A 26,843-nucleotide genomic window follows, 5' to 3' on the forward strand; every position below is an offset into this window, starting at 1 on the left:
CCTCTGTAAACTAATATAAGACTGTTAGACATCAGTAGTGATCTAAAACGTCTTATATCCTCAACAAAATATATTCTCAGAAGCTCCTCGTTAGGTAATCACCGACTGAGAACTACTCCAGTAGAATCAAGAAAAGAGGAATTAACCAGCATCAAGAAAATAATAATAATAAGGAGAATCGACCAGAAGTTTGCAGTTACAAAAACCTCAATCCAGTAGGCAATAAGCAATTAATATCAGAGCTTGAGGGACAGATCGATCTCCTCGTTGATGAGGTCCCGGCGAGCTGCCTCCGGCGGGGACGCCCTCCTGTGCGAGGAGCTCCCCGTGGCATTGCTAGTCGGGTCCTTCTCTCTCCTGCTGGCCTCACCGAGCTGGCCCACGTGGCCCTGGCGGCGCGTGTAGGCCAGCTCCCGCGTGCGTTTGGCGACGCTGCGCTCGGACTTGTGGGCGTTCTGGTGGCCGCCTAGCGCCTGGGAGTAGTAGAACTTCTTGGTGCAGTAGGAGCAGGAGAAGTAACCAAACCACTCCGGCGACGAGGCCCGCTGCAGGGAGAGGTTGAGGTCGATGTTGCCCTCTCCCTCGCCACCGTTGGACTCCATATGTTTGCCGGACGGCCGGTGGTAAAAGCGCAAAGGTGGTGCGCACGGTGGCCTCAGCAGGAATTAGCTAGTTAGGCTCGCGTATTCTAGTTGTCTAGGAGAACTGATGCAGCGCTGCCCCAATTTCTGAGCCAAATGATTAAGTAGTAGCTAACCCTAGCAGAGAGAGGGAGAGCCCTGGGGAGAAGAAGGTGGTGTAGTGAAACTAACCCTTTTCGCAAAGTTCAACACAAAATGAACCTAATTTGAAACTATTTCACAAAATGATCCACAGACATGATGCGAGAGGGAGCCATCCAATGCTAATTATACAGTATTCGGTTGGGATATTTATGGTTTAGTGTCCAGTTGAGAGGAGAAAGGAGAGATGGACCATGCATGTGTGGTCGGGAGAAGAGACAGAACAGAAGCACCATGCATGTGATTGGTCAAGTGCATATCCGGACTGTGGCAAAGCCTCCAAATTTGTCTCTTGGATATCGAAATCTGTACACTCGGACTGCTAAGCAAACATATATAGATTCCGGTTGGATGACAAAAGTGCTCCGGACACTATGGTTCGAACATATAGTAAATGTCTGAGGGTCTGCTTTGGAGATGCCCTTAATGCTAGCTTCTTATATCCTTTTAATGAGACAACTTTTTTTCCGAGAAAACTTCCGAGTTATTCATTTTCAATTATGATAGTACAACAAACATCAGAAATAATAAAAGTTATATCTAGACCCGTAGACCACCTAGCGAAGACTACAAGCACTAAAGCGAGCTGAAGGCATGTCACCATCACTGGCCCTCCCTCGTCGGTGCCGGGCAAAACTTGTTGTAGTAGACGGTCTGAAAGTTGTCGTGTGAAGGCCTCATAGGAGTAGCGCATCAAAACAACAATTGTCGCTGATGAAGAGTAGTGTAGATCGGAAGGATCACACCTGAAGACACACGAATATAGACGAACGACAACCAGATCCGAGGAGATCCACTAGAGACAAATCTGCCGGAGACATACCCACGTCCATCAACGATGCTAGACGCACCACCGAGCGAGGGCTAGATGGGAAGAACCTTGTTACATCTTCAGGAGCTGCCGATGTCTCGCCTGCTTGAGAAGGACACGCACCCTAACGAAACTAAAAGAAAAATCTAAAAATTTAGCCTTCCCACCGATGAGGGTCGAGATCCATCAGACCCCCATAACCCTAAGGCCATCGGAGACAACTCTACATACTCCCTCCGTCCGCGAATAAGTGTACTTCTAGCTTTTGTCTTAAGTCAAAGTTTTAAAATTTTGACCAACTTTATAGGGAAAGTAGCAGCATTTATGACACTAAATTAGTATCACTAGATTCGTTTTGAAATGTATTTTCATAATATATCAATTTGATATTATATATGTTACTACTTATTTGTATATAGTTGGTCAAAGTTTTAAAACTTTGACTTAGGATAAAAACTAGAAGTACACTTATTCGTGGACGGAGGGAGTACATGCTAAAAAAAATCAGTATGATTCATGATACCCACAGCCCGCTAGAGCAATAAAAAACTAGGACGCATACTCAGTATCGGCTAGCTAAAGCAATAAAATTGAGAAATGATTTAAATCACCAGACTGATTGCTGGGTTTTCGTCCACCGCTTCGCTGATGGGAGCATCCAACTCTGCTTGGTACGGCCGTCGATGACCTCCTCTCGTCGTCCACGACCATCACCGACCGCCTCCTGTTGCAATTGCAACGACAGAGTTGAAAATAATGGTGGCGAACGACTGCGACGTGGAGTTTCTGTCATCTTGTTTCCCCTCTACAATTTTCTGCAACATCATTTACGTTGCAGAAGTACCTTCTCCAACAACTCCTATGTTGCAAAAATGTGAAGATGGAACAAAAATTCTGCAACATCAACTTCGTTGCAAAAAAAATCCGTAACAAGACCAATGTTGCAAAAACATTCTGGAATAAAGCCTCTGTTGGAAATAAAGTTCTGCCACAAGGCATCTGTTGAAAAAAAACTGCAACAAGACATCTATTGCAATGATCAGGGCATTGCTCGGCCGCTCGATGCGCTAGATCGGACGGCTCGTGACCCGGCTGATCTTTTTAAAAGATCAGCCGACGGACGCATAGCGCCCCCCATAAAAATTCCCGTTGACTTCAGGGGGAAAATCTGAGGACAAAGGGAAACGCTGCTCATCATCCGGCTGATAATCACGCCCGCCCGTCCGCCGGCTTCGTGGCTGTTTGATCATGTGTTGATCAAACGGTCGACAGCGTCCCCGGGTCCGTCGAGCCGCGTCTGTTTTCCTGCAACTCACCTGTTGTTTCAAGACAGTCATTCATGCAACTGGGTAAAACTAGAGGGGTTTCGAGGCTTGTCTGGAAGCCGCATCTGTTTTCCTGCAACTCACTTGTTATTTTAAGACAGTCATTCCTGCAACTGGGTAACAGTAGGGAGGTTTCAAGGCTCGTCTGGATTAGAGGGCGAGCGGATGAATTTGGGAGCCGGCGGACTGGCGCGGCGGCGCAAGGCATTGGGCCACGAGGCCTTATCCACCGCTGTGGCGACGACGACTTGCTCGGGGTCGGCGGTGGCCGGCGATGACTCAAGAAGGTACGATTCAGAGATCAGCGGTTTCTGCAAGAAAAATCTTGTTTCAGAAATAAGAAAACGATTCGGCGATGAAGTTTTTTTCAGCAACAGGGTCTAGTTTTAGAAAGTTTCTGCAACACATGTCTTGTTTAAGAAAAAATGGTTCGGCAGCGATTTTTTTTCTGCATCATGGGTCTTGCTTCAGAAACATAGCCCCTGTTGCAGAAAGCATTGGAGGAGCACACGATGTTAGAGCGTACGAGGCCAAGCATTGCAACATGATGCATGTTTCACAAACATAGCTTCAGTTACAGAAATCGTCAGAGGAATGCCCAGCGTGGGAGCTCGTCGTCATCATGCTGGAATAGAGGCCGCGGCTGTTCTCGAAGCAGGCCCCCTCGGTGAGCTCGATTTGCGTCAGATCCAACCATGGTGCACCATAGTGTTGCAGAAACTTCAATTTAGTTCCTGCACGCCGGCGGCGAGCTGATTTTGCGGTGGATTGGCGGCGACGCCGCGTGAGGCGCAACTCTGTCGAGGCCGGGGCCAATAATGTTGTTTCCTCAACAGAGCGTTTGTTGCCGGAAATAACGAGTGGGCATGCGGAACGCATACACTAGATTGGACGGCTATCAGTTCGGGCATCTAACGGCCGTCGAGGCGACGGATAAAATGTAAACATCGGCCGACCGATGCATAGGGTTGCCCTTAATTTATCTATGTAGTATGTAGTATTACCTTGATCTCAAATTAGTTGTCTTAGATTGTCTAGATACATATGCATGTCTAGATATATTCATATTCTAGATAAATTTAAGTCAACTAATTTAGAATAGAGGGAATAACAGGCTAGCTTATCTATGTAGTATGTAGTGCGTAGCTTTTATATGTAGCGTGGTGTAGTATACATCTGAGAAATAACATTTAAGATATATAGTTGCAACTGATGAAAAATAAGGGATGACAGAATAAATCTCCGCGGACACACCGGGACGTGTCCGTAGACGCTCTCCGTGCCACGAGCCCACGAGCAAGTCCCGTGTAGGGTCAACGTAGCGTAACTCTACCGTATGTAGCAGTAGCAGACAACACAAAGCACGCGTCCTTGTCTGCTGCTCTTTTTTCTTATCATAGTACAGACATAAGCGCTAATACATACTCCTCCGTTCAAAAATACTTATCATCAAAATGAATAAAAAAAGATGTATCTGAACTAAAATACGTCATCCCATTTTATTCATTTTGATGACAAGTATTTTCAGACGGAGAGAGTACGTAAATACACTCACCCTATGAATGTATACGCACACCTTATCCCTATAAGCATCTTCAAGATTTTACGAAGTCACCATAGGCGTCTCGTAGTCGAGGAGAACATCTTCTCCTATTGAACACGTATCACCGGAAATTCTGAAATAGATTCAGGATAAATGCGAGCACAAGGATTTGCACCTTGGTGGTATGGGATAACACTGTTCTCTTAACCATCCAACTACAGGTTGGTTCGCTTGTCTACTACTTTTGGTATAGCTAGTACGTGTCAGGTTTTTCTTATTACTCTAGCTTGCTGTGAAGATGGTGAATCATACTAATTTTTAGCACTAGTAAGTATGTACATGCAAAACACGTCTTCGACTGGAACCATGCTATACTATGAAGCATAAATATTTCTATCATAGCATAGAATAACTCTCTTGAGATTTTCAAATTTGATGCAAGGTGCATAGAATTCCTAATTCCTGAGTCATAAAGACGTGTTTCATTAACCAATGTGCCCCATACCCAAATAGGGCAACACCAGGCGTCATCCAGATTCAGCGATATGTCCTCCTCCTGTGTTGTACGATCGGGGCGTGTGCGTTGTTGGATTTGCCCGACTACCCTGGCTCCTATACCCCCTCAGTACCACCCCCTGGGGACCACTTGTTGCGCCGCTTCAAAGCAGACATCGGTCCCGTGTATCACTGCTCGCAGCGCCCCATTCTGCACCACCGCCATAGCCGATGCCGGCCGCCCCACAGCACCTCTCACAGCAACAAAACAAGGTGTTTGCAGCGCCGCTTCACCCGACTCAGAACAGTTGTTGCCGGCTCGGCTGTGCCGCTCGCCTCCCTCACAGAATGGCATCACTCCGCTCCAGCAGCAAACCATCAGGGTGCATCGATATCACATCTTTATCACCACAATAAGACATAAATCACGCAAATCATTACCTACAGGTCCTATGCCCAAATAAGGGTCATTCCAGGTCCATGAAAAAAAATGAAAAATACGGGTAGCTGTTCGAGATTGTAAGTCTAATAGTAGGTCTTAGATGACAAATGACAAAATCTAGGGGTGTGTTTGGTTGAGGAACGAAGTTGAATGGAATGGAATGGTTCCATTCTATTGGAATGGGTCGGTTCCGTTCTTGTGTTTAGTAGAGAAAGATAGGTGGAATGGAACGGTGACAGTTCTGTGTTTGGTTGGCGAGATGGAACGAAGTGGTGACATTATAGTTTTATATATGCAATAACAAATTATATGTCATTTCAATTGTATTTGTAGGACAAATAATTTATACATTCACTCACAAACATAATAGAGTAGCCCATATCTCAAAAGTTCATTGCAATCCAAATTTTCTTGAGCATTTACAGTGATTTGCAGATGAAACATACACTGCTTAGTCTGGTAAATATACAATTATCTCTTTTGCATCTGAACATACCTACGGTCAAAAGAATAACTAGCTGACTCTAATCACTAAATTCAGAATTTTAGAAGAAGACCGCATCAGATTAGAGGAAGAATTGGGAGTGGCTCCTGCCAATTCCAACAGGGAGACCGCATCGTCGCTGCACTTGCCCGTGGCAACCCTCCAGCAAGGAAGGACGTGCCTGCTGTAGGAAACGGCGACGAGGCATGCAGAGTGAATATGGCGCCAATCCTCTGTTTGCCCGCTGCTCCGACGCGACCGCCGCTTCGATGCACCAACCCTCGGCCAGATCTGTGGCGTGGCGCCGCCGCCGCCAGTAGGGATGAGGGGGTTGACGGCCCAAAGTCGCCGGCGTGAGGGAGAGACGAGAGAGGAGAGCTGCCGGCCTAAGGGAAAGACGAGAGACAGCCGTGAGGGAGAAGGTTTGTCGGGCGAGAGTGAGACAAGGGGGAGACGGTTTCGCGCGGTCCGCTCGATTTCAAGGTCTCACCTCGTTCTGCATCTGGGCCGAATATTCGGTCCGCGGGAACGAGTTGGTCACCGTTCCGTGTATGTACCAAACACGAGAACCAGGCCCAGGAACGGGTCCGACCTATGACATTCTAGTGCATTACTAAAACCAAACACACCCTAGTGACCAGGATGGGCATCCCATCGTGTCTCTAATTTGGGGCTCTACTTCGCCTTTATTTGGTATGACTTACGTGGTCCACTCAAATTTTCTTTGGTATGCATTGCTCGTCTTTCCACGGCTCATAGCAACTGTACACAAAATAGCTCATCCTGAACCGACAAAAGTATCAACTGCCATCAGCGATGCATGTGAAATCGCATCCCAAGTCCTAAAAGTATATGGCTACTGAATATCAGGAAACAAGAAAGTAGCAAGGAAATGAAAAATGGATTGAGATTCCATGGCAGCATGATCTCTCTGCCCTCCTATCCCTGTGTATCTTAATTATTGGCAGGGAGAAACTTCTGAGTTTCCTTCTTTGGTTCCTGGGTATAGACCCCTGCAGTACACAACTTTCTGTAGCAAAACGTAAAATGTTAAGACTGTTCTAAATGGATTTGCTAATAAAACTCAACATGCAAGTAGGTCTGAGTGTGCAAGCCACGCATAACCATTCTTTCAACCGATCAAACTTGTTTTAAAGCAAAAGAAATTAAGAAATGAAAGAACACATCAACGCAGAACCATGGCAGGTTGTCTCTGCATAATAATACTGACGAACTTTGCAAACGCGTATGGAAAAAATACAGTCATGAACCATGGTGCATATATATGAATATGTCTGAATTAAGATGATGAGCATTACAATAGGGGAGGCAATTGACCTTAAATCACTTACATATGAATATGTCTTCTCTAAATGTAGGCCCTGGCTGAGAAGCAAGCCGGATCTGGACATTCAGTAACTAAAGCCACAAACTTATCCACCTCTTCATCCTTGAACAACATATTTCTATAAGATAGTAGAGTGTCTGTATATCCAGTGAATAAGGCCTGTATGTTGTAGCGGAAAAACACTCATGAGTGTAATCAACTGACCTAAAAATTTGCTAATATGTCAGGCAGGACACACCTCTCCTCCTCGTTCCTCCTCACCACAATTGCATTCCACGGTATGGTTATACATAGCCTCGAGCATGTAGGAACTAATATTTTCTTTCTCACGTGCATGAAGAAATACTTACATTTACATGCTAGATAATTGATTGGATGAAAAGTACATATGTCGCTCTTTGTTTTCCTTGTATAAAAACAGTACGAGCAAAGACATAAACTTACTAATCCTTGTTGTCTCTCTTTATTTAAAGAGCATTTAACCCCTGCCTCATTGGTCAAAGTATTCAAAAAACAGATCTCCGCAAACTACAGTGAGTAAAGCATATAATCACTCAAAGTAATCAAGGACAGAGGTAAGCAGAAACTATACATACTGTGTGCTCTCGCTTCTTTCTGTACAAAAAATCCGCACCATTTTATACAAAAAGAACTGTGCATGGTCGAGATTAAACTAACAGCGAACTCATAACCTGAACTTCAAAGCACCAAATTCTTAATCTAGGACAAGAGTATAAATAATGATATGAAAATGAATAATCATAATTTAAACCAAGTCCTCAGATGATGGGCAGGCGTTACATTTCAAAAACAGTTTGTAACACGTGGCAATACAATGTGATAATCAGGCTTCAGTCGTAATGGGTGAAGAATGATTACCAGTATATCTATATCTCAGGCCTAATAAGAAACAGGGAAATGCAGTCAAGATGGTGAACAATCTAACCTTCTTTTCCCATTGAATCTTTGATATAACCACAGTAGTGCGAACCAATGACTTTGAGCTTGTCAAAAGAACGCTTCTCCCTTAGTTCTTTATGCCCCTTCAATACTTGAACGGTTCCCTTCGCTGCCTGCACATAGGAGCAGTTTAGAATTTAGATACCAAGACAACACAAGAAATATATATCCATTCCAAAGCTTTCGACTTTAGTGGTGATACAATATAGCTGCTATGGTTACTCTAGTGGATATGTAAACAGGATAAATGACAAACCCCAAACATCAAATAAAGACTTTGTGGGAGGTAACATCCTTCTCAATATGACTTCGTGAAAAGTCCCACACAGCGTATATATTTCTCAGCATGCGGCATGTACCTTTTGTCAATGTCAACATACTCAAATAGGACTTCTAACAGGCTGTCAAGAAAAAAGATGCGATACCAAAGGTGAGAATGGCGGTCTCTTGGCCAATATATTCTAATAATTAGTCTAAAGAGAAAAAACGCATAATGGGTGATAAATTAGTACAAAGATAAATAAAATTGTAGAGATGTGGAACAAACCTTGACCTTAGGAATTGCAGCAACCATAATCATTTTACCAGTTTCATAGCTTCCAATAAATGCAACCTGAGAGTTTATCCATCCCTTCACCTGATGACCTCTTGGACTTAAGTAGAGATGATTTCTGAAAAAAAAATGTGAGATGTTTAATCTGGGCCTCACCCAAACGCAGTTCTGTACTTTCTCTTGCAAAATACATATATTTAAATAGCTTGCATAGAAAATGGTGTCAAGAAAGAGCCAACTTAATCAAATGGTCTTGCTGCATATAACTGATAACCTTCAAGGTATTTGGAAGTACATATTTCTTTTTATGAAAAAACATAATAAAGTTCTTTATTTGCATCTCTAGTTATAACCCAACTGAAATTTAATAAAATCTCTGAGGTGAAAAACATGTATAAAATAACGGACAAAAAAAGGCAGGATTGAGCACATCCCATGTGTTGTGTAAAGGGTACTCCCTCTGTAAACTAATATAAAAGTGTTTAGCTAACTACTTGAGTTATCTAAGCGTTCTTATATTAGTTTACGGAAGGAGTAATTGTCAAGATTTTATGGTCAACCCATCATGAACCAACACCTGCACAATGGTCTAGTTCAGTAAAGAAAAATCAAAGTTCAGAGGCATGCTAACTAACATCTCGGGAAGCAGAGGAAATATCATGAGAGCTTGATTAACATTGTTCTCCACAAGTCAACTATTTTACCTTTTTTCAACTTTCATGTTGACGGCCCTCCTATATGAAATATCTTATAAAGCATTGCAAGCTAGAAAATATGAAATACACACTGGAAGAATAGAAAGAATTACTACTACTCAAGCTGACCAACCAAACAGTAACAGGAATAGGAGATTTCAGAATCCACTCCCTTCATTAATAATGGAAAAGCAAAACATGGACTATATACAACAATGGTTGCTTGTTTGAGTAGTACAGAGATATCCTAATTCCACTTAGTCAGCTGCTATCAACTTATATAAATGCATGTAGATCCTAGGTTGTAATCACCATGAGTTGAAGAAATATAAACAAGATGCATGTTACATGCCAGTGGCTATCCAATCAGCTTTCATGTGTGCTCTTGTGTTGCTAGTCGATCAATCAATCCACCTATTTGATACATCTCAAGGCAAGCCAGGTTTGCGACATCCGACATGCCCATTTTTGGGGCCAACCTAAGGCACCGGCCAGGTAAAATATTGGTTTAAGGAGTTTATATCTGCTAGTGGTTTATACATCTTGATCAATGATCATCTAAGTATCTACCTGGACACTATTCGTGAGAGGAATAAATGATCCACCTATTTCTTCATACATGTACGGATATCTTCATAACTTGGTAGAAATCTCAGGTAACATGAACATGTTTCAGCACATTCAGTCCCGGAACTTCAAATAAAAAGGGGAGTAGTAGTTTTAATCAATAAAACTTTATTTGGCAGGGTTTTGTCCTTGTCTTAGATTCAACAAAACGATGTTTCATCGATTAATTTTAATCACCATAGGAGAAAAATGATGGAACTGCCAAGTGATCCATTTTCCATTTTGCTATTACAATTGAGCTTAATGGCAAAATGTGGGATGGGAAAAAGGAAGCTTACAGCCTGAGCTGAGAATATCCGACTCCTTCATGTTGGCACCCACCTGCTCCAGACCAGATATCCTGCTCCGACAAGTCCTCCAAATCACCTAGAGGCACACAAATGGCTAAACGTGTGCATAACTCTACAAGTCAGTCACATGTAGTATATGGGTGGGATTATAGCATATATGATGCCAATGAAACCTATACATCCCACCGAAATCAGCAGGGACAAACATCTGCTTCCGGAATCCCTAGGACCTGAAGAATTCATTGAAATCAAACCAGAGGACCTCTTATAATAAGGAAAGCAATAATATTGAGAGAAAGGGGAAACGGAAGGCAAGAGGAGGAGAACTGCACCTTGGAAATCGGGAAGCGAGAGGAACCACGGCGCCGAGGCGGAGCCGCCGGCTGCGGGGACCAAGACCGGTCGAGGCCGGATGGGGCTGGCGGCTTGGCGTACTCACGGCGTAGGAAATCTCGATGGCCTGGAGCTCCGGTTCGGCCGCGACGTTCCATTAGAAGTCACCATCGTCTCCGTCGCCGGTGGATGGCGCGACCACCGGAGCTAGGGCTGGGCGGCGGTGATGGGCGTGGCGGCCACAAGGGCTGGTGGCGGAGGTAGGTTCGACGGCTGCGGGCTGCTCGGCGACCGGACCTAGGGTTGGACGGCGGAGGGAGGTGCGACGGTGGTGCTTGGCTGAGGGCGATCGTGGCGACGCCGTGCGCGTGAATTTTTTAAACTAGATTGATTTATTTTTGTAGAAAAATAACTTTGATGATACGGGGTCATCAAGCAGCTATCTTACACCCTTGGTCATTGCAACAAAGATAATGTTGCGGAAACCTTTGGAATGTAGGTTTTGTTGCAGAAGTCTTCGCAATGAAGGTTATGTTGCCGATTTTTTTTTTTGCAACGAAGACCATGTTGCAGAAATGTTCCAAGATTTTTTTTTTCAACAGAGGTTATGTTACTGCTTTTTTTGCAACAGAGATTATATTACGGAAATGTCTATAATTTTTTTACAACAAAGGGCTTGTTGCAGAAATGTCTTCAGATTTTTTTGCAACAGAGGTTATGTTACTATTCTTTTTTGCAATAGAGATCATGTTGCAGAAATGTCTATATTTTTTTACAACAAAGGGCATGTTGCAGAAACTTTTTGTCACACAGAATACATTGCTGGATATGCCCTTGCGTCTCAACTCGAGAAGGCGGCAGCAATGGACGCCGATGCTCCTCCCGAATGGTCGTGGCGTGGAACGACGAGCGACAGCAGGCTTCAACGGCGATGTGCCTAGCAGACGCGGGCGGTGCAGCCCGGCGGCCGTCCGCGGCTGGCACGAAGCACCCGAGTGGCTGGCTTCCACCATCTACAAAATCAGCCGCTAGTGCATACTCGCAGGCCGCTGTACTGGCCACCGGCCATGGGATGCTACTCGTCATGGACGAGGTCAACGCTTGGATTGAGAGGTGTATCTGAGCATGCAAGCTAGATGTAGATGAATGAGGATAAGAACGGGATGAGCGGTGATGGCTTCGCCTCACACGGGATGCGTGGTGCGTGTCTAAGGCGGCGGACGTTGCGATTGTAATCAGTCGATTGATGGAAATCTTTTCTCAAATAATAATATGTGCAAACACTTTTCCGCTCACATATGTAAAAATGTTTATGTGTTGATGTCAAAAAAATGTCTATGTGTACCTGAATATTTCAAAAAATATTTATGGTGTTACAAATATATTTAAATAAACCACGCAAAAAAATATGTGTTTTACTAAAATTCATACACTATTAAATTTATGTTTGCACACTTATAAAACTGAGTTAGCTTATTTTCACTAAAATATATGAAAAGAAAGCAGGAAGAAAAGAAAAATTGAAAGAAAATAGGAAAAACCAAAGAAGAGCTAGTGAGCTACTAAAAACATCAAAAAGGGACAAAAAATAAAACCATAAAAATACAAGCCGAGAAAACAAAACCCAATGAAAATTAGACCGGAGTCGGCACATAAGCACACTTGGGCACACACATTAAATAAAAATCTCACCCACGGCGTAATATGTATTGGGTATGCATCGCATACCCTTCCCGCGCGTGTCTTTGGTAATGGACCGGTTCGCTTTTGAAACTTCCATGAATGTATATGAATGGCCCGTATGAATGTCCTTCACACCGAAATCACTAATTAAGGTTTTTTTTTGTAAAGATCATCTCATCTTCTTTAGTGGTGACAAATGTTACATCGCATGCGCATCACTTGTCTCGACAAAGAGAGCTTGATGGGTTTTTCTTACCCCACGTATATTGGTTTGACAATATATAGATGGAAAGTTGACTGTATGGAGAGAGACTAGTATAGAATCTGGGTCTATGGTGAAAGAATAAAAAAAAATGAACCTGAGCCATTGGATGAAAGATGACTGGTACAGATTTAGGTCGAGGGTTCTTAGTGTATATTTCATGATAACCCCCTAGTACTAGTTACATATAGAACATACCTTTTATAGTAACCACCTCAAATCTCTCATATATCAATCAAGTTGTCCTTCAATTTTTCAAACCTGTACGAGTGCCCATCTCCTCTGAGGTTTACACAAAACTGCACATACATATGTACTCACTAGTAGAAAAATGGCCATTGGTCCCAGTTCGTAAGGCCCATCTGTCCCGGTTGGCGAACCAAGACTAAAGGGTCGTTACTAATGCCCTAGGCCTTTAGTCCCGGTTCTTACACGAACCGGGACAGATGGGCCTCCATGTGGCCGGTGCAGCGAGCCCAGGCAGGATGGCCTTTGGTCCCGGTTGGTGGCACCAACCGGGACCAAAAGGCATCCACGTGTCAGCAGCTGGCAGGAGCTGAGGTTTTTGGTTTTTTTGAAAGGGGGTGGTTTAGAGGTTTTGGGGGTTAATTTAGGTTGTTAGCTAACTAATAGAGAGAATTGTTCTCTTTTATCTCCGTGCTTGGTTTACCAACGCTACTGCTATGCCTAAACATGGCTTAGAGTGAAGTGAAGGCAATATGTGGTGCATGTCGAAAGTAATACTAATCCTAATTAACTTGATCAAGTTTGGATTGTACTACTTTCGACATGCACCACATGCATGTTGCCTTCACAATCCAATTCATGTTCATTTCACCCACTGATATGTAATAACTCTTCATGCTCGCATTATGCATCGTCATAATAACAAGTCCTACTAATCATCATCATACAACTTCTACTCGTTATCAATAACAAGTCATACGATCATCATCCTCATAGTCATCGAATCAACCCTACTTAATTATTCTTAGCACATCATCATCAGTATTAGGTAGGACCTAAATACCCTCTTAAAGGTAAAATAGCATAAAACAATATAGACCCTAACTCTCCATTATGGAGAATGGAGATCATCTTGTCTCCAATTATTGCGCTTCGCTTCCTTTTGCTTCCAAGAACCTCCTTACGACTGTCCATACATTTTTTCCATTCTTTGATTAGCATGTCTCCACTTCTTTTAGAAATCCGGTATGGACAGTTCAGATTCGTAGGATAACCTGGATGTATGTTGAAAACATCAAGGCTACCATTCTGATACATCAAATGAGGCACACAATCCATCGGGATTCTCTATTGAAAACATAGTAATAACTTCATAGTTAGCAATGATGTACTAGTTTTAGAAGTATGCAAAAGATGCACGGATGTCGTAATAGTAAAAAATCTTACCAGGGTATCTCCATGGTAGTTACCGTGGTTGAACATGTGCACTAGTGGCATGTATTGACCATAATGTTGAGGAGTTTGATTGTAGATATTGTAATTCTCAATATCAGTACAAAATGCGATCAGATGATTTTTCTCCTGATAAGTTAATTCGCACATCGGTGTAGTGGGTTTTGTCTACCATCTTTCGCACATTCTTTGAACAATGAAAATAAGCTATCAGTGGAAATAAGTTGTCAACTATTTTGAAATAAACAATATAAATTAGTTAATAACTGTGTTTGAGATACTCATATGGCAGTAGAATTGGAGGCGTATCAATAAGGATCCAAATGTCCATATTGCCTTGCTCGATTTTAGGATCACCAAGATCCATGGTGACAAGCATATCCTCATGAAAACCATACATCTTGCAAAGTGCTTTCAATTTTTTGCAACCAAAATGGGTTACACTCTCAGAATTGTACAATTTTACTGCGAAATCCATACCATGATGGGTCCTTAGGTGATTTTTCTTTGTTTCCATCCTTTCATGGTCTTCAAAACCCATCTTCTCCAAGACATAGCGTCTTGCATGGCATGGGATAAGCTAGTCGAATTGTAAAAGATGAAAATTACACATTGAAATAGTTGAAGTCGTGCTTAATTATGAAAAAACACTTGTCGTCGTTGCGTACCGTTTCAACATTGAAGGTCTCCTCGAGCTTAATGCTGAAGCGCCGATCTTCGTCTAGGTGAGGCCTGTCGCACAGACCTCGGTTGTCGTGGCACCAGTCGCATTCCCTCGGGAGAGTTTTGTCGTCCGAGTATGACATTTCTTATGTTCATAATTCAAATATTAAACTTGTACAATTAAATATATAAACTAGGGTTTAAGCTTCTGTCACTCTAGCAACCCATCATCTACTTATTACTTCCCAATGCCTTCCTCTAGGCCCAAATAATGGTGAAGTGTTATGTAGTCGACGTTCACATAACACCACTAGAGGCTAGACAACATACATCTCATCAAAATATTGAACGAATACCAAATTCACATGACTACTAATAGCAAGACTTCTCCCTTGTCCTCAGGAACAAATGTAACTACTCACAAAGCATAAACATATTCATAATCAGAGGGGTGTTAATATGCATAAAGGATCTGAACATATGATCTTCCATCAACTAAACCAACTAGCATCAACTACAAGGAGTAATTAACACTACTAGCAACCTACGAGCACCAATCCCGGACTTGAAGACAAGAATTGGATACAAGAGATGAACTAGGGTTTTGAGATGAGATGGTGCTGATGAAGATGTTGATGGAGATTGCCCTCTCCCGATGAGAGGAGCGTTGGTGATGACGATGGCGATGATTCCCCCCTCCGGGAGGGAAGTTTCCCCGGCAGAACAGCTCTGCCGGAGCTCTAGATTGGATCCGCCAAGGTTCCGCCTCGTGGTGGCGGAGTTTATTCCCAAAAGGTTGCTTCTTTTTTTTCTCGACGAAAGACTTCATATAGGAGAAGATGGTCATCGAAGAGCCACCAGGGGGCCCACGAGGCAGGGGGCGCGCCCTAGGGGGGGTGCCTCCCACCCTCGTGAGAAGGGTGTGGGCCCCCTGGTCTTCATCTTTTGCGAGGATTTTTCATTATTTATTATAAGGTGTTCCGTGGAGTTTCAGGACTTTTGGAGTTGTGCAGAATAGGTCTCTAATATTTGCTCCTTTTCCAGCCCAGAATTCTAGCTGCTGGTATTCTCCCTCCTTATGTAAACCTTGTAAAATAAGAGAGAATAGCCATAAGTATTGTGACATAATTTGAAATAACAGCCCATAATGCAATAAATATCGATATAAAAGAATGATGCAAAATGGATGTATCAACTCCCCCAAGCTTAGACCTCGCTTGTCCTCAAGCGAAAAGCCGAAATCGAAAAATATGTCCACATGTTTAGAGATGAAGGTGTCGATAAAAATAAAATACGGACATGAGGGCATCATGATCATTCTTATAACAACAACTTATATAATTTTTGTCATATGATCTCTAATGCTAGAGTAATAATTCAATCACAATATCAGGTATGAATCGTAAACTTCATTGAAAACTAACAAACTACAATCTCGGTCATTGAAGCAATTGCAATTTATCATAACATAGGAAAGAGTCAATATATAAGAGCTTTTCAGCAAGTCCACATACTCATCTATCATATAATCTTTCACAATTGCTGACACTCGCGCAATACGTATGGGTATGGAGTTTTAATCAAACATAGAGAAAGATAGGGGCTTATAGTCTTGCCTCCCAACGTTTTACCTCAAGGGTAATGTCAACAGTAATAGTTCATGAAAACTCACATCCAATTAGCCATATATACCAGGATCTTTCCAACATACTGTGCTTGCCAAAGGATAAAGTGTAAAAGGAAGGGTGAAAATCACCACGACTCTTGCATAAGGTAGAAGATAATGATAAAAGATAGGCCCTTCGCAGAGGGAAGCAGAGGTTGCCATGCGCTTTTATGGTTGGATGCACAAAATCTTAATGCGAAAGAACGTCACTTTATATTGCCCCTTGTGATATGAACCTTTATTATGCAGTCCGGCGCTTTTATTACTTCCACATCACAAGATCGTATAAAGCTTATTTCTCCCACACCAATCAATCATACATATTTAGAGAGCAATTTTTATTGCTTTGCACTGATGACAACTTACTTGAAGGATCTTATTCAATCCATAGGTAGATATGGTGGACTCTCATGGCAACACTACTTTAAGGGTATTTGGAAGCACAAGTAGTATCTCTACTTGGTGCAATGAATTTGGCTAGCATGAGGGGGAAAGGCAAGATCAACATGTTGGAAGATCCAAGAAAATATAATTTATCTCAGATGTAAGAAAACATCACCCATTACGTTGTCTTCCTTGTCCAATGTCAACTCTTTAGCATGTCATATTTTAATGAGTGCTCACAATCATAAAAGATGTCCAAGATAGTATATCTATATGTGAAGACCTATCTTTCTTTATTACTTCCTATTAATTGCAACGGTGACCAAAACTATGCTTGTCAACTCTCAACAACTTGTATTCATCATACTTTTTTCTACGTGAGCTCATTACTCTCCATGGGATCCATATGATCTCTTTGTTTCTTTTTATTTCTTTCTCTTTTCTTTTATTCACTTAGGATCATGGCAAAACAATCAAGCCCTTGACTCAACACTAATCTTTATTATATAGCTCACGGACTCGATTACATAGAAGGATAATAAGGCAAAACTCACAACTAGATCATGCCACAAACTTTATTCTACTAGATCAAAATACTACTAATAAGATCGAACTAAGGAAAACGGTAAAGATAGGAGTTGTGATACGATACCGGGGCACCTCCCCCAAGCTTGGCGGTTGCCAAGGGGAGTGCCCATACCCATGTGATTATGTCTCTCTTTTCGGGGATGGTGATGTGATGTTTTGGCGATGATGCCCTTCAAAATACGATTCTCCTCCTCAAGCTTGTTGACTTGCTGCTTGAGATCCATTATTTCCTGTCGGAGTTTTCCTGTAACAGCCAAAGCTCCCTGCACCCAAGGGTGCTGCATAGCTGCGGGAGAACCAGTGACACTCTTTTTCATATTCTCATAAGAAAGAAATCTAACATTGGAAGGGATAACCGAGTTTGGAATAGCTAAGCTCTGCAGTTCTCCCATTGCGAATCCACCTTGGAAGCGAGAGGTGTCTTCTTGATCCTCCATGGCATCTATCCTCATTATGTCAGCCTCCATCTCTTCCTCCGTTGCTGGCTCAAAGTGGTCAGGGTCGTTGTTTGCCCTTGGTTTCGGTGTCGGATTAGATACTCGTCTCTCCCCGACTGACTCTTGAGAAGACATCTTGCTCTAATCTGCAGCAGCAACAGCTCAAAACAAAAACAGAGGATTTTTGCGTGATATGGTAGTCAAAACCCCCGGGAGATTATATAATGAATTTTTACCGACCAAAATATGTATCATGTAAGAAAACAGAGTCCGGAAGGCACACGAGGAGCTCACGAGGTAGGGGGCGCGCCCTAGGGGGGGCTACACCCTCGTGAGGCCCTCGTGTCCTTCCCGGACTGCTACCTAATTTTCTATTTTTCTAAATATTCCAAAACGGAGAAATATTGCCTTAAAATTGTTTTGGAGTCGGTTTACTTACCATACCACATACCTATTCCTTTTTGAGTCTAAAACGTTTTGGAAAGTGTCCCTTATGTATTCCTCCAGGGTTACGGTTTCAATAATATTGGTTTCAACATTTATGGGATTACCTAAGATATAATGTTTGATTCTTTGGCCGTTTACCACCTTCGGATTTGTTCCTTCGAAGTTGTTGATTTTTATGGCACTGGAACGATAGACCTCCTCGATAACACAGGGGCCTTCCCATTTAGAGAGAAGTTTCCCTGCAAAAAATCTTAAACGAGAGTTGTATAGCAATACATAATCACCTACATTAAACTCACGCTTTTGTATCCTTTTGTCATGCCATCTTTTAACCTTTTCTTTAAACAACTTGGCATTTTCATAAGCTTGGGTTCTCCATTCATCAAGTGAGCTAATATCAAATAATCTCTTTTCACTGGCAAGTTTGAAATCATAGTTGAGCTCTTTAATAGCCCAATATGCCTTATTTCTCTATTGCTAAGTTCAACTTGACCACTAGAATGAGGATGATAAGGTGATGCAATTCTATGGTTAACATCATACTTAGCAAGCATCTTACTGAAATCACCATGAATAAAATGTGAACCACCATCAGTCATTAAATATCTAGGGACTCCAAACCTCAGAAAAATAACTTCTTTAAGCATTTTAATAGAAGTGTTATGATCAGCACTACTAGTTGAAATAGCTTCCACCCACTTAGTAACATAATCAATAGCAACTAAAATATGTGTATATCCATTAGAGGCAGGAAAAGGTCCCATATAATCAAAGCCCCAAACATCAAACGGTTCAATAACTAGTGAATAATTCATAGGCATTTCTTGACGTCTACTAATATTACCAATTCTTTGACATTCATCACAAGATAGGACAAACTTACGGGCATCCTTGAAGAGAGTAGGCCAATAAAAACTGGATTGCAATACATTATGTGCAGTTCTATCTCCCGCGTGGTGTCCTCCATAAGTTTCGGAGTGGCACTTGCGTAGGATCTGTTCCTGTTCATGCTCAGGTACACAACGTCTAATAACACCATCTACTCCTTCTTTATAAAGATATGGGTCATCCCAAAAGTAATGTCTCAAATCATAGAAGAACTTTTTCTTTTGTTGGTATGTGAAGCTAGGTGGTATAAATTTAGCAACTATGTAATTAGCATAATCAGCATACCAAGGGGTACTACGAGAAGTACTTATGACATTTAATTGTTCATCAGGAAAACTATCATCAATAGTTAGTGGGTCATCAAGAACATTCTCTAACCTAGATAAGTTGTCTGCAATGGGGTTTTCAGCTCCTTTTCTATCAACAATATGCAAATCAAATTCTTGTAGCAAGAGAACCCATCTAATAAGTCTGGGTTTAGCATCTTTCTTTTCCATAAGATATTTAATAGCAGCATGATCAATGTGGATAGTTACTTTAGAATCAACAATATAAGGTCTGAACTTATCACAAGCAAATACAACTGCTAAAAGTTCTTTTTCAGTAGTAGCATAATTTCTTTGAGCATTGTCTAGAGTCTTACTAGCATAATACATAACATTTAGTTTCTTATCAACTCTTTGCCCTAGGACAGCACCTACAGTGTAACATCCCAAATTTTCAATTTGGAATGTTACACACTAGATCATCTTTGCATATCATATTTTATTGCATTTTGGTTGATCATAGAAATTTTACGCAACTCAAGGACCCTCGGAGAGAGTTGGGGATTTCGTTATTTTCATATTTGAGTTTTCTCAAATTTTGAAAATAGGATCATTTGCTTTTATTTATTTTTTCTTTAATTATTTCTATTATCAAAATATGAGAGAGGGAATAAAATGACTTTCCCAAAATAAGGAAAAATTGAGGATTTAATAATAAAATCAAATAAGATTTTATTTTGGTTTTATTTGCTATTTTATTTGAATTTAGGAAAAATGCGTGTTTTTCAAAATTGCTTTTAGGCCCCAAATAAATGTTCATCGTGTGCGGCTTGATTTTAGAAGCCGGGGAAAATTGCTTTTAGGCCCCAAAATTGCTTCTAGGACCCAAATAAATGTTCATCCTGTGCGGCTTGCTTTTAGGCCCCAAATAAATGTTCATCAGGTAAATGAAGCTTGATTCTTTTGCCGTTTGTCTTTCGTTGCTTCATTCGATTTGATTCTTTTTGCCAACCAGAGTTCTTAAGTTGAACTTTCTGGTTAGATCTCTTATTTGAGTTTTACCTGTGCATTAGTTGAGTACTTATTGTATGCTTGTTTGTTTGCGATAGAGTATCCGGAGTGCGCCGCTTGCTACTTCGAATCACTAGGTTTTGCGGATCATCAGCAAGGCAAGTAACACTTCTTTGATCATACTTCATACTACCCAGTTTTTATTGCATTAGATCAATCCTCAAACCTTGCATGATTAGGATCTAATTAAATTGTGGGTTTTGGGAAGTAGATGAGGTAGTACCTATTACCTGTTATTATCAAACCTTTGGGAGTTACTTCTACGTTTGCTTATTAGGCCATGCTATGCTAGTAGACGTGGATTGGGTGAGTGTATCCATGACAGATGTGAGATTGATAATTAATGGTTTATTTAAGGTGGCAACTTTAATAAACATCTGGGTGGATTGAGGCACCTGGGTATTCCAGCGATTGCCTGTTTTTCTTTTGGACCGCCACCCAGGATAAAAGGGATTGATAATTAATTGTTTATTTAAGGTGGCAACTTTAATAAACATCTGGGTGGATTGAGGCACCTAGGTATTCCAGCGATTGCCTGTTTTTCTTTTGGACCGCCACCCAGGATCAAAGGGATCGTGAGATTATTCATACTAGAAATTTCCGTGTGCAGCCACAAGCTACTATGGGCTCTAGCATAGTTGACTAAGTTGTGCGAACTCTTACTGTGGTATACTAGCAGATGTAGGGGAAATAGGTGTAACGGTCTACCCATTCGTAAGGTGTGAGCACTTCTGAAAGACTATATCTCGGTCATCCGTTTCTCAAACACCATGTAGTGCGAGTTTCCCAATAGAGGAGATCGAGTCTTGTGGGGAAAAGTGCGCAAACCTCTGCAGAGTGTATAAACTAATCATGGTTAGCCGTGTCCCCGGTTATGGACATCTTGAGTATCTAGTACATGGATTATCATGTGAATCTCATCATGTTACTCTAATTAATTTTGTTGGGTTTTAATGATGATGCTTAATTGGGATTGAGAGGGTGTGTACACTCTCAATGTTTAACAACCACCATGATAGTTAAATAAAATGTATTCCTTTGCAGTAGGGAAAATTTGGCTTTACGCAAAACTGTAACCATAGAGCTTTCCACCAGCCAAATATGCATGTAGTATAGCCTTATTCTTCCTTTGCTCTCTATGTGTTACATTGCCAGCATATTCCATGTGCTGACCCATTTCGGGCTGCAACGTTCATGTTGCAGAATTTTCAGACGATGAGTAAGGTGCCTTTAGGTCGTGGTTCTATACTCAGTGATGCCGTTGGAGTTGATGGACTCACTTATCTTCCAAGCCTTCCGCTGTTATCGTTATTAGATGGCCCTAAGCCATATTTATTGTAATAAGTTCTCTTTTGAGACACTCGATGTAATAAGTGTGTGATTGCTACTCTGTTATAAATCCTTCAAGTACTGTGTGGTGTCAGTATTACTGATCCAGGGATGACACCGGAGCACAGAGATTGGACCGTTTTAGGTCTGGTCGCTACAAGATGGTATCAGAGCACACGCTGACTGTAGGACACGACCACTAATCTAAAGCTCTAGATCACTACTCACTCTTCTCATTCTGACTCCTCATCTCTTCTACTCTTTTAGGATGGCAGATGCAAGGAATAAGTTCACGCAACCGGATGAAGATACACCCTTTGGACGTCACTTGAAGGAAGTCACTAGATATCTGAACATAGGAGTACCAAGCTTCACCGGAACCTACAACGCCACTTGACCTAAAGAAGAGCGCTGGATGATTTAAGTTCAAGTTCCAGGAAGGACGTTCATGCCAGTCACTGAGCCCATAGATTTTTCCTTTGATGCACCAACCTAGAGTCTAGGAAAGAGCATGGCAGCTCACATCGACATGGGACGCATTAGAGAAGTTTACCGCAATGATCTCAAGGATACTATCTACCAGATTTGTGGGCGCCAAGAAGAGCACTGGGAGATGATCAGCACCAGGAAGGACAGATCAATTGCTGCTTTTATCCAGGAGTTAAACCAGCACATTCGACGTCAGGAGAACCAGATGTGCGCATACATGATAGATCTGAAGAAGGCGAGGACAAGAATCACGGAGCTGGAGGAAGAACTCAAGGCTACACGTGAAGATTATGAAGAGGAAATCGAAGTATTAGTGGAGAAGAATGGCGATCTGATCAAGAAGATCAGAATATTCATGGGAGGCCCTACACCAGTAGAAGAAGACGAAGAACCCAAGGAGATTCACCCAGAAGACTACATCATCATCGACGACACCGACTCGGATCCAGATGATAGCGATGATGACTATATTGATGAAGCTGGAGCAGATATCATGGAGTCTGCAACCGAAGAATATTTCTAGTAGACCACCCCAATAGTAGTAGTAGTCCACCATGTAAATATAGTAGTCCGAGCACTTTTGCGATAGTTAGATCGATTGTATGCCCTTGTTTGATTGAATGAAGTGAATTGTTTGCTTTTGCCTCAAGTGCATATGGGTAGTGTTTTCTCTCTAGACCCCTCCCTATTCTTAAATCTCATCTTTTATAAAACCCTTATATTCCTCCGACACGTGACCACGGATTTACCTTCCCACCGGAGCTCACTCAGTTGATCCAGCAGTGGAACACGTTGATGCAGTTGCTAGTCCAAAATCAGAATCAGGGGAACAACAACCCACCACCACCACCACATGTTGATCACTTAGCCCATTTTCTTAGGCTGAATCCACCGGTGTTTTCTAGTAGCACCGAGCCGATAGTAGCTGATGATTGGCTCCTTAAGACAGCAAGGGAGTTGACCACGACAGGATGCACAGATGCGGAAAAGATGAAGTTTGCCGCACATTAGCTTGACGGACCCGCAGCATCATGGTGGGAGAATTTCACAGCCACTTTCCCTATCGACACTGTCACATGGGACCAGTTTCAGCAGGCCTTCCGTACTGCCCATGTTTCAGCAGGAGTTATGGCCATGAAGAAGCGTGAGTTTCGCAACTTGCGCCAAGGAGGATGGACAGTTGGCCAGTATGTGGAGGACTTTAGTAAGCTAGCACGTTATGCCCTAGATGACGTTGCTACTGATGCAGCTAAGCAGGAGAAGTTCCTGGGAGGACTGAATGATGAGTTGAGCATGAAGTTGATGGTAGCAACCTTCAACAACTATTAGGAGTTGGTAGATCGTGCTCTCATGATTGAAGGGAAGCAGCAGCAGATTGAGAATCTCAAGAGGAAGTATGGACAAGGGAAGTACAATTCAGGAGGTCAGCAGAAGCCACATTTTACCCCTAGACCGGGAGGACATTTTCGGCATACCCATGGAGGAGGTAGCTCGCACAATCATAATGGCACCAAGAATGGTAATGGCAATGGAGGAAGCAACGGCCAGAGTCATACCAACCCATCAACCCTAGCCAAGAGAGACCTGAGCCAAGTCACTTGTTTTAAGTGCCAGAAGACCAGACATTATGCCAATGAATGTCCTGAATCTCATAATGGAAATGGCAATGGAAGCTCTGGGAAGAAGCCGAACCCTTTCAATAAGGGATAGGTGAACCACGTTAACGTGGAGGAGGTTGAAGAGCAGCCGGATGCAGTAATCGGTAAGTTTTTGGTTAAGTCATTTACTGCAATCGTTATTTTGATACTGGTGCATCGCATTCATACATATCAAGGGGATTTGTGGATAAGTATAACCTGCCCACCAAAGTTCTTAGAACACCCATGTTAGTAAGCTCACCAGGAGCGGAGTATATGGCTAGTAAGGGATGTTTTCAAGTGCCATTGAGTATAGGTAGGCATGTGTTTCCCTCGGATTTAATCATTTTGGAATCACCAGGTTTGGATGTAACTCTGGGTATGGATTAGCTGTCGATGTATGGAGGAAACATCGATTGCGCCAGTAAGTCAATTTTGCTTACCACCCTAGAAGGGAGAAGGATCAAGTATGTATCCCGGCATGTGCCTAAAAGGACTCAAGTAAATTCGTTAATAGTATTTCCCTGATGTATTTCCAGAGGAGTTGCCAGACATGCCACCAGATAGAGATATTGAGTTTTTGATTGAGCTTTTGCCAAACACAGGGCCAATATCTAAGAGACCATATAGGATGCCCGCAAATGATTTGGAAGAGATTAAGAAGCAGATTAAGGAGTTACTGGATAAAGGATATATCCGCCCAAGTTCTTCGCCTTGGGGATCGCCAGTACTTCTAGTAGAGAAGAACACTTCTTTGATCATACTTCCTACTACCCAATTTTTATTGCATTAGATCAATCCTCAAACCTTGCATGATTAGGATCTAATTAAATTGTGGGTTTTGGGAAGTAGATGAGGTAGTACCTATTACCTGTTATTATCAAACCTTTGGGAATTACTTCTACGTTTGCTTATTAGGCCATGCTATGCTAGTAAACGTGGATTGGGTGAGTGTATCCATGACAGATGTGAGATTGATAATTAATGGTTTATTTAAGGTGGCAACTTTAATACACATCTGGGTGGATTGAGGCACCTGGGTATTCAAGCGATTGCCTGTTTTTCTTTTGGACCGCCACGCAGGATCAAAGGAATCATGAGATTATTCATACTAGAAACTTCCATGTGCAGCCACAAGCTACTATGGGCTCTAGCATAGTTGATTAAGTTGTGCGAACTCTTATAGTGGTAGACTAGCAGATGTAGGAGAAAGTAGGTGTAACGGTCTACCCGTTCGTAAGGTGTGAGCATTTCTGAAAGACTATGTCTCGGTCATTCGTTTCTCAAACACCATGTAGTGCGAGAATCTCAACGGAGGAGATCGAGTCTTGTGGGGAAAAGTGCGCAAACCTCTGCAGAGTGTATAAACTAATCATGGTTAGCAGTGTCCCCGAACATCTTGAGTATCTAGTACTTGGATTATTATGTGAATATCATCATGTTACTCTAATTAATTTTGTTGGGTTTTAATGATGATGCTTAATTGGGATTGAGAGGGTGTCTACACTCTCAATGTTTAACAACCACCATGATAGTTAAATAAAATGTATTCCTTTGCAGTAGGGAAAAATTGGCTTTACGCAAAACTGTAACCATAGAGCTTTCCACCAGCCAAATATGCATGTAGTACAGCCTTATTCTTTCTTTGCTCTCTATGTGTTACATTGCCAGCATATTCCATTGCTGACCCGTTTCGGGCTGCAATGTTCATGTTGCAGATTTTTTCAGACGATGAGTAAGGTACCTTTAGGTCGTGGTTCTATACTAAGTGATGCTGTTGGAGTTGATGGACTCACTTATCTTCCAAGCCTTCCGCTGTTATCGTTATTAGATGGCCTTAAGCCATATTTATTGTAATAAGTTCTCTTTTGAGACACTTGATGTAATAAGTGTGTGATTGCTACTCTGTTATAAATCCTTCAAGTACTGTGTGGTGTCAGCATTACTGATCGAGGGATGACACTGGAGCATAGAGATTGGACAGTTTGAGGTCTGGTCGCTACATACAACATAATCACTTGCATCACACATAATTTCAAAGGGTTAAATTCCAATCAGGTGGCTGAACAATAGGTGCAGAGACTAATGCTTTCTTAAGTATTTCAAATGCTTCTACACAATCATCATCAAAGACAAATGGTATATCTTTTTGTAATAAATTAGTCAAAGGCCGAGAAATTTTTGAGAAGTCCTTGATGAACCTCCTATAAAATCCGGCGTGACCAAGGAAACTTCTTATACCTTTGATGTCCTTGGGACATGGCATCTTTTCAATAGTATCAACCTTGGCTTTATCAACTTCAATACCTCTTTCAAAAACTTTATGCCCCATGACAATACCTTCATTAACCATAAAGTGGCACTTTTCCCAATTCAAGACAAGATTAGTTTCTTCACATCTCTGCAAAACTCGATCAAGATTGCTCAAGCAATCATCAAAAGAAGATCCATAGACGGAAAAGTCGTCCATGAAAACCTCACAAATCTTTTCACAGAAGTTAGAGAATATAGCCATCATGCATCTTTGAAAGGTAGCAGGTGCATTACATAAACCAAAAGGCATACGTCTATAAGCAAAAGTACCAAAAGGGCATGTAAAAGTAGTCTTTGATTGATCTTTAGTTGACACAGGTATTTGAGAGAAACCAGAATAACCATCTAGAAAGTAGTAATGTGTATGTTTGCATAATCTTTCTAGCATTTGATCGATAAAAGGTAAGGGGTAATGATCTTTCTTAGTAGCCTTATTTAATTTGCGGAAATTAATTACCATCCTATAACCGGTGATAATTCTTTGTGGAATCAATTCATCTTTATCATTAGGAACATTACTAATACCTCCCTTCTTAGGGACACAATGAACATGACTTACCCACTGACTATCAGCAACGGGATAAATTGTACCTGCCTCCAGAAGCTTTAGTAT

At 41.9% G+C, this 26,843-nt stretch overlaps 1 protein-coding gene across 1 annotated transcript; it reads right to left on the reverse strand.

The window, feature by feature from the left end:
- Positions 1–236: 236 nt before the first annotated feature.
- On the reverse strand, positions 237–14,060 carry LOC123108427 (uncharacterized). Its single transcript, XM_044530218.1, has 5 exons — positions 14,047–14,060; positions 10,688–10,738; positions 10,387–10,420; positions 8,177–8,303; positions 237–577 (listed from the first exon to the last, which is right to left on the reverse strand). The coding sequence occupies exons 1-5, from the start codon at positions 14,058–14,060 to the stop codon at positions 237–239; spliced, it is 567 nt and encodes a 188-aa protein (XP_044386153.1).
- Positions 14,061–26,843: the final 12,783 nt, after the last annotated feature.

This window comes from Triticum aestivum, chromosome 5A (assembly GCF_018294505.1).
Source record: "Triticum aestivum cultivar Chinese Spring chromosome 5A, IWGSC CS RefSeq v2.1, whole genome shotgun sequence".
Taxonomy (NCBI): domain Eukaryota; kingdom Viridiplantae; phylum Streptophyta; class Magnoliopsida; order Poales; family Poaceae; genus Triticum; species Triticum aestivum.

Excerpts from the sequence above, each read along its gene's own strand:
- LOC123108427 (XM_044530218.1), bottom strand. Across the intron at positions 8,304-10,386 it reads GGATATCTGGTCTGGAGCAG|GCAGCGAAGGGAACCGTTCA; the intron begins GTGGGTGCCAAC and ends TCCTATGTGCAG. Across the intron at positions 578-8,176 it reads AGATTCAATGGGAAAAGAAG|AGGGCAACATCGACCTCAAC; the intron begins GTTAGATTGTTC and ends GTGGCGAGGGAG.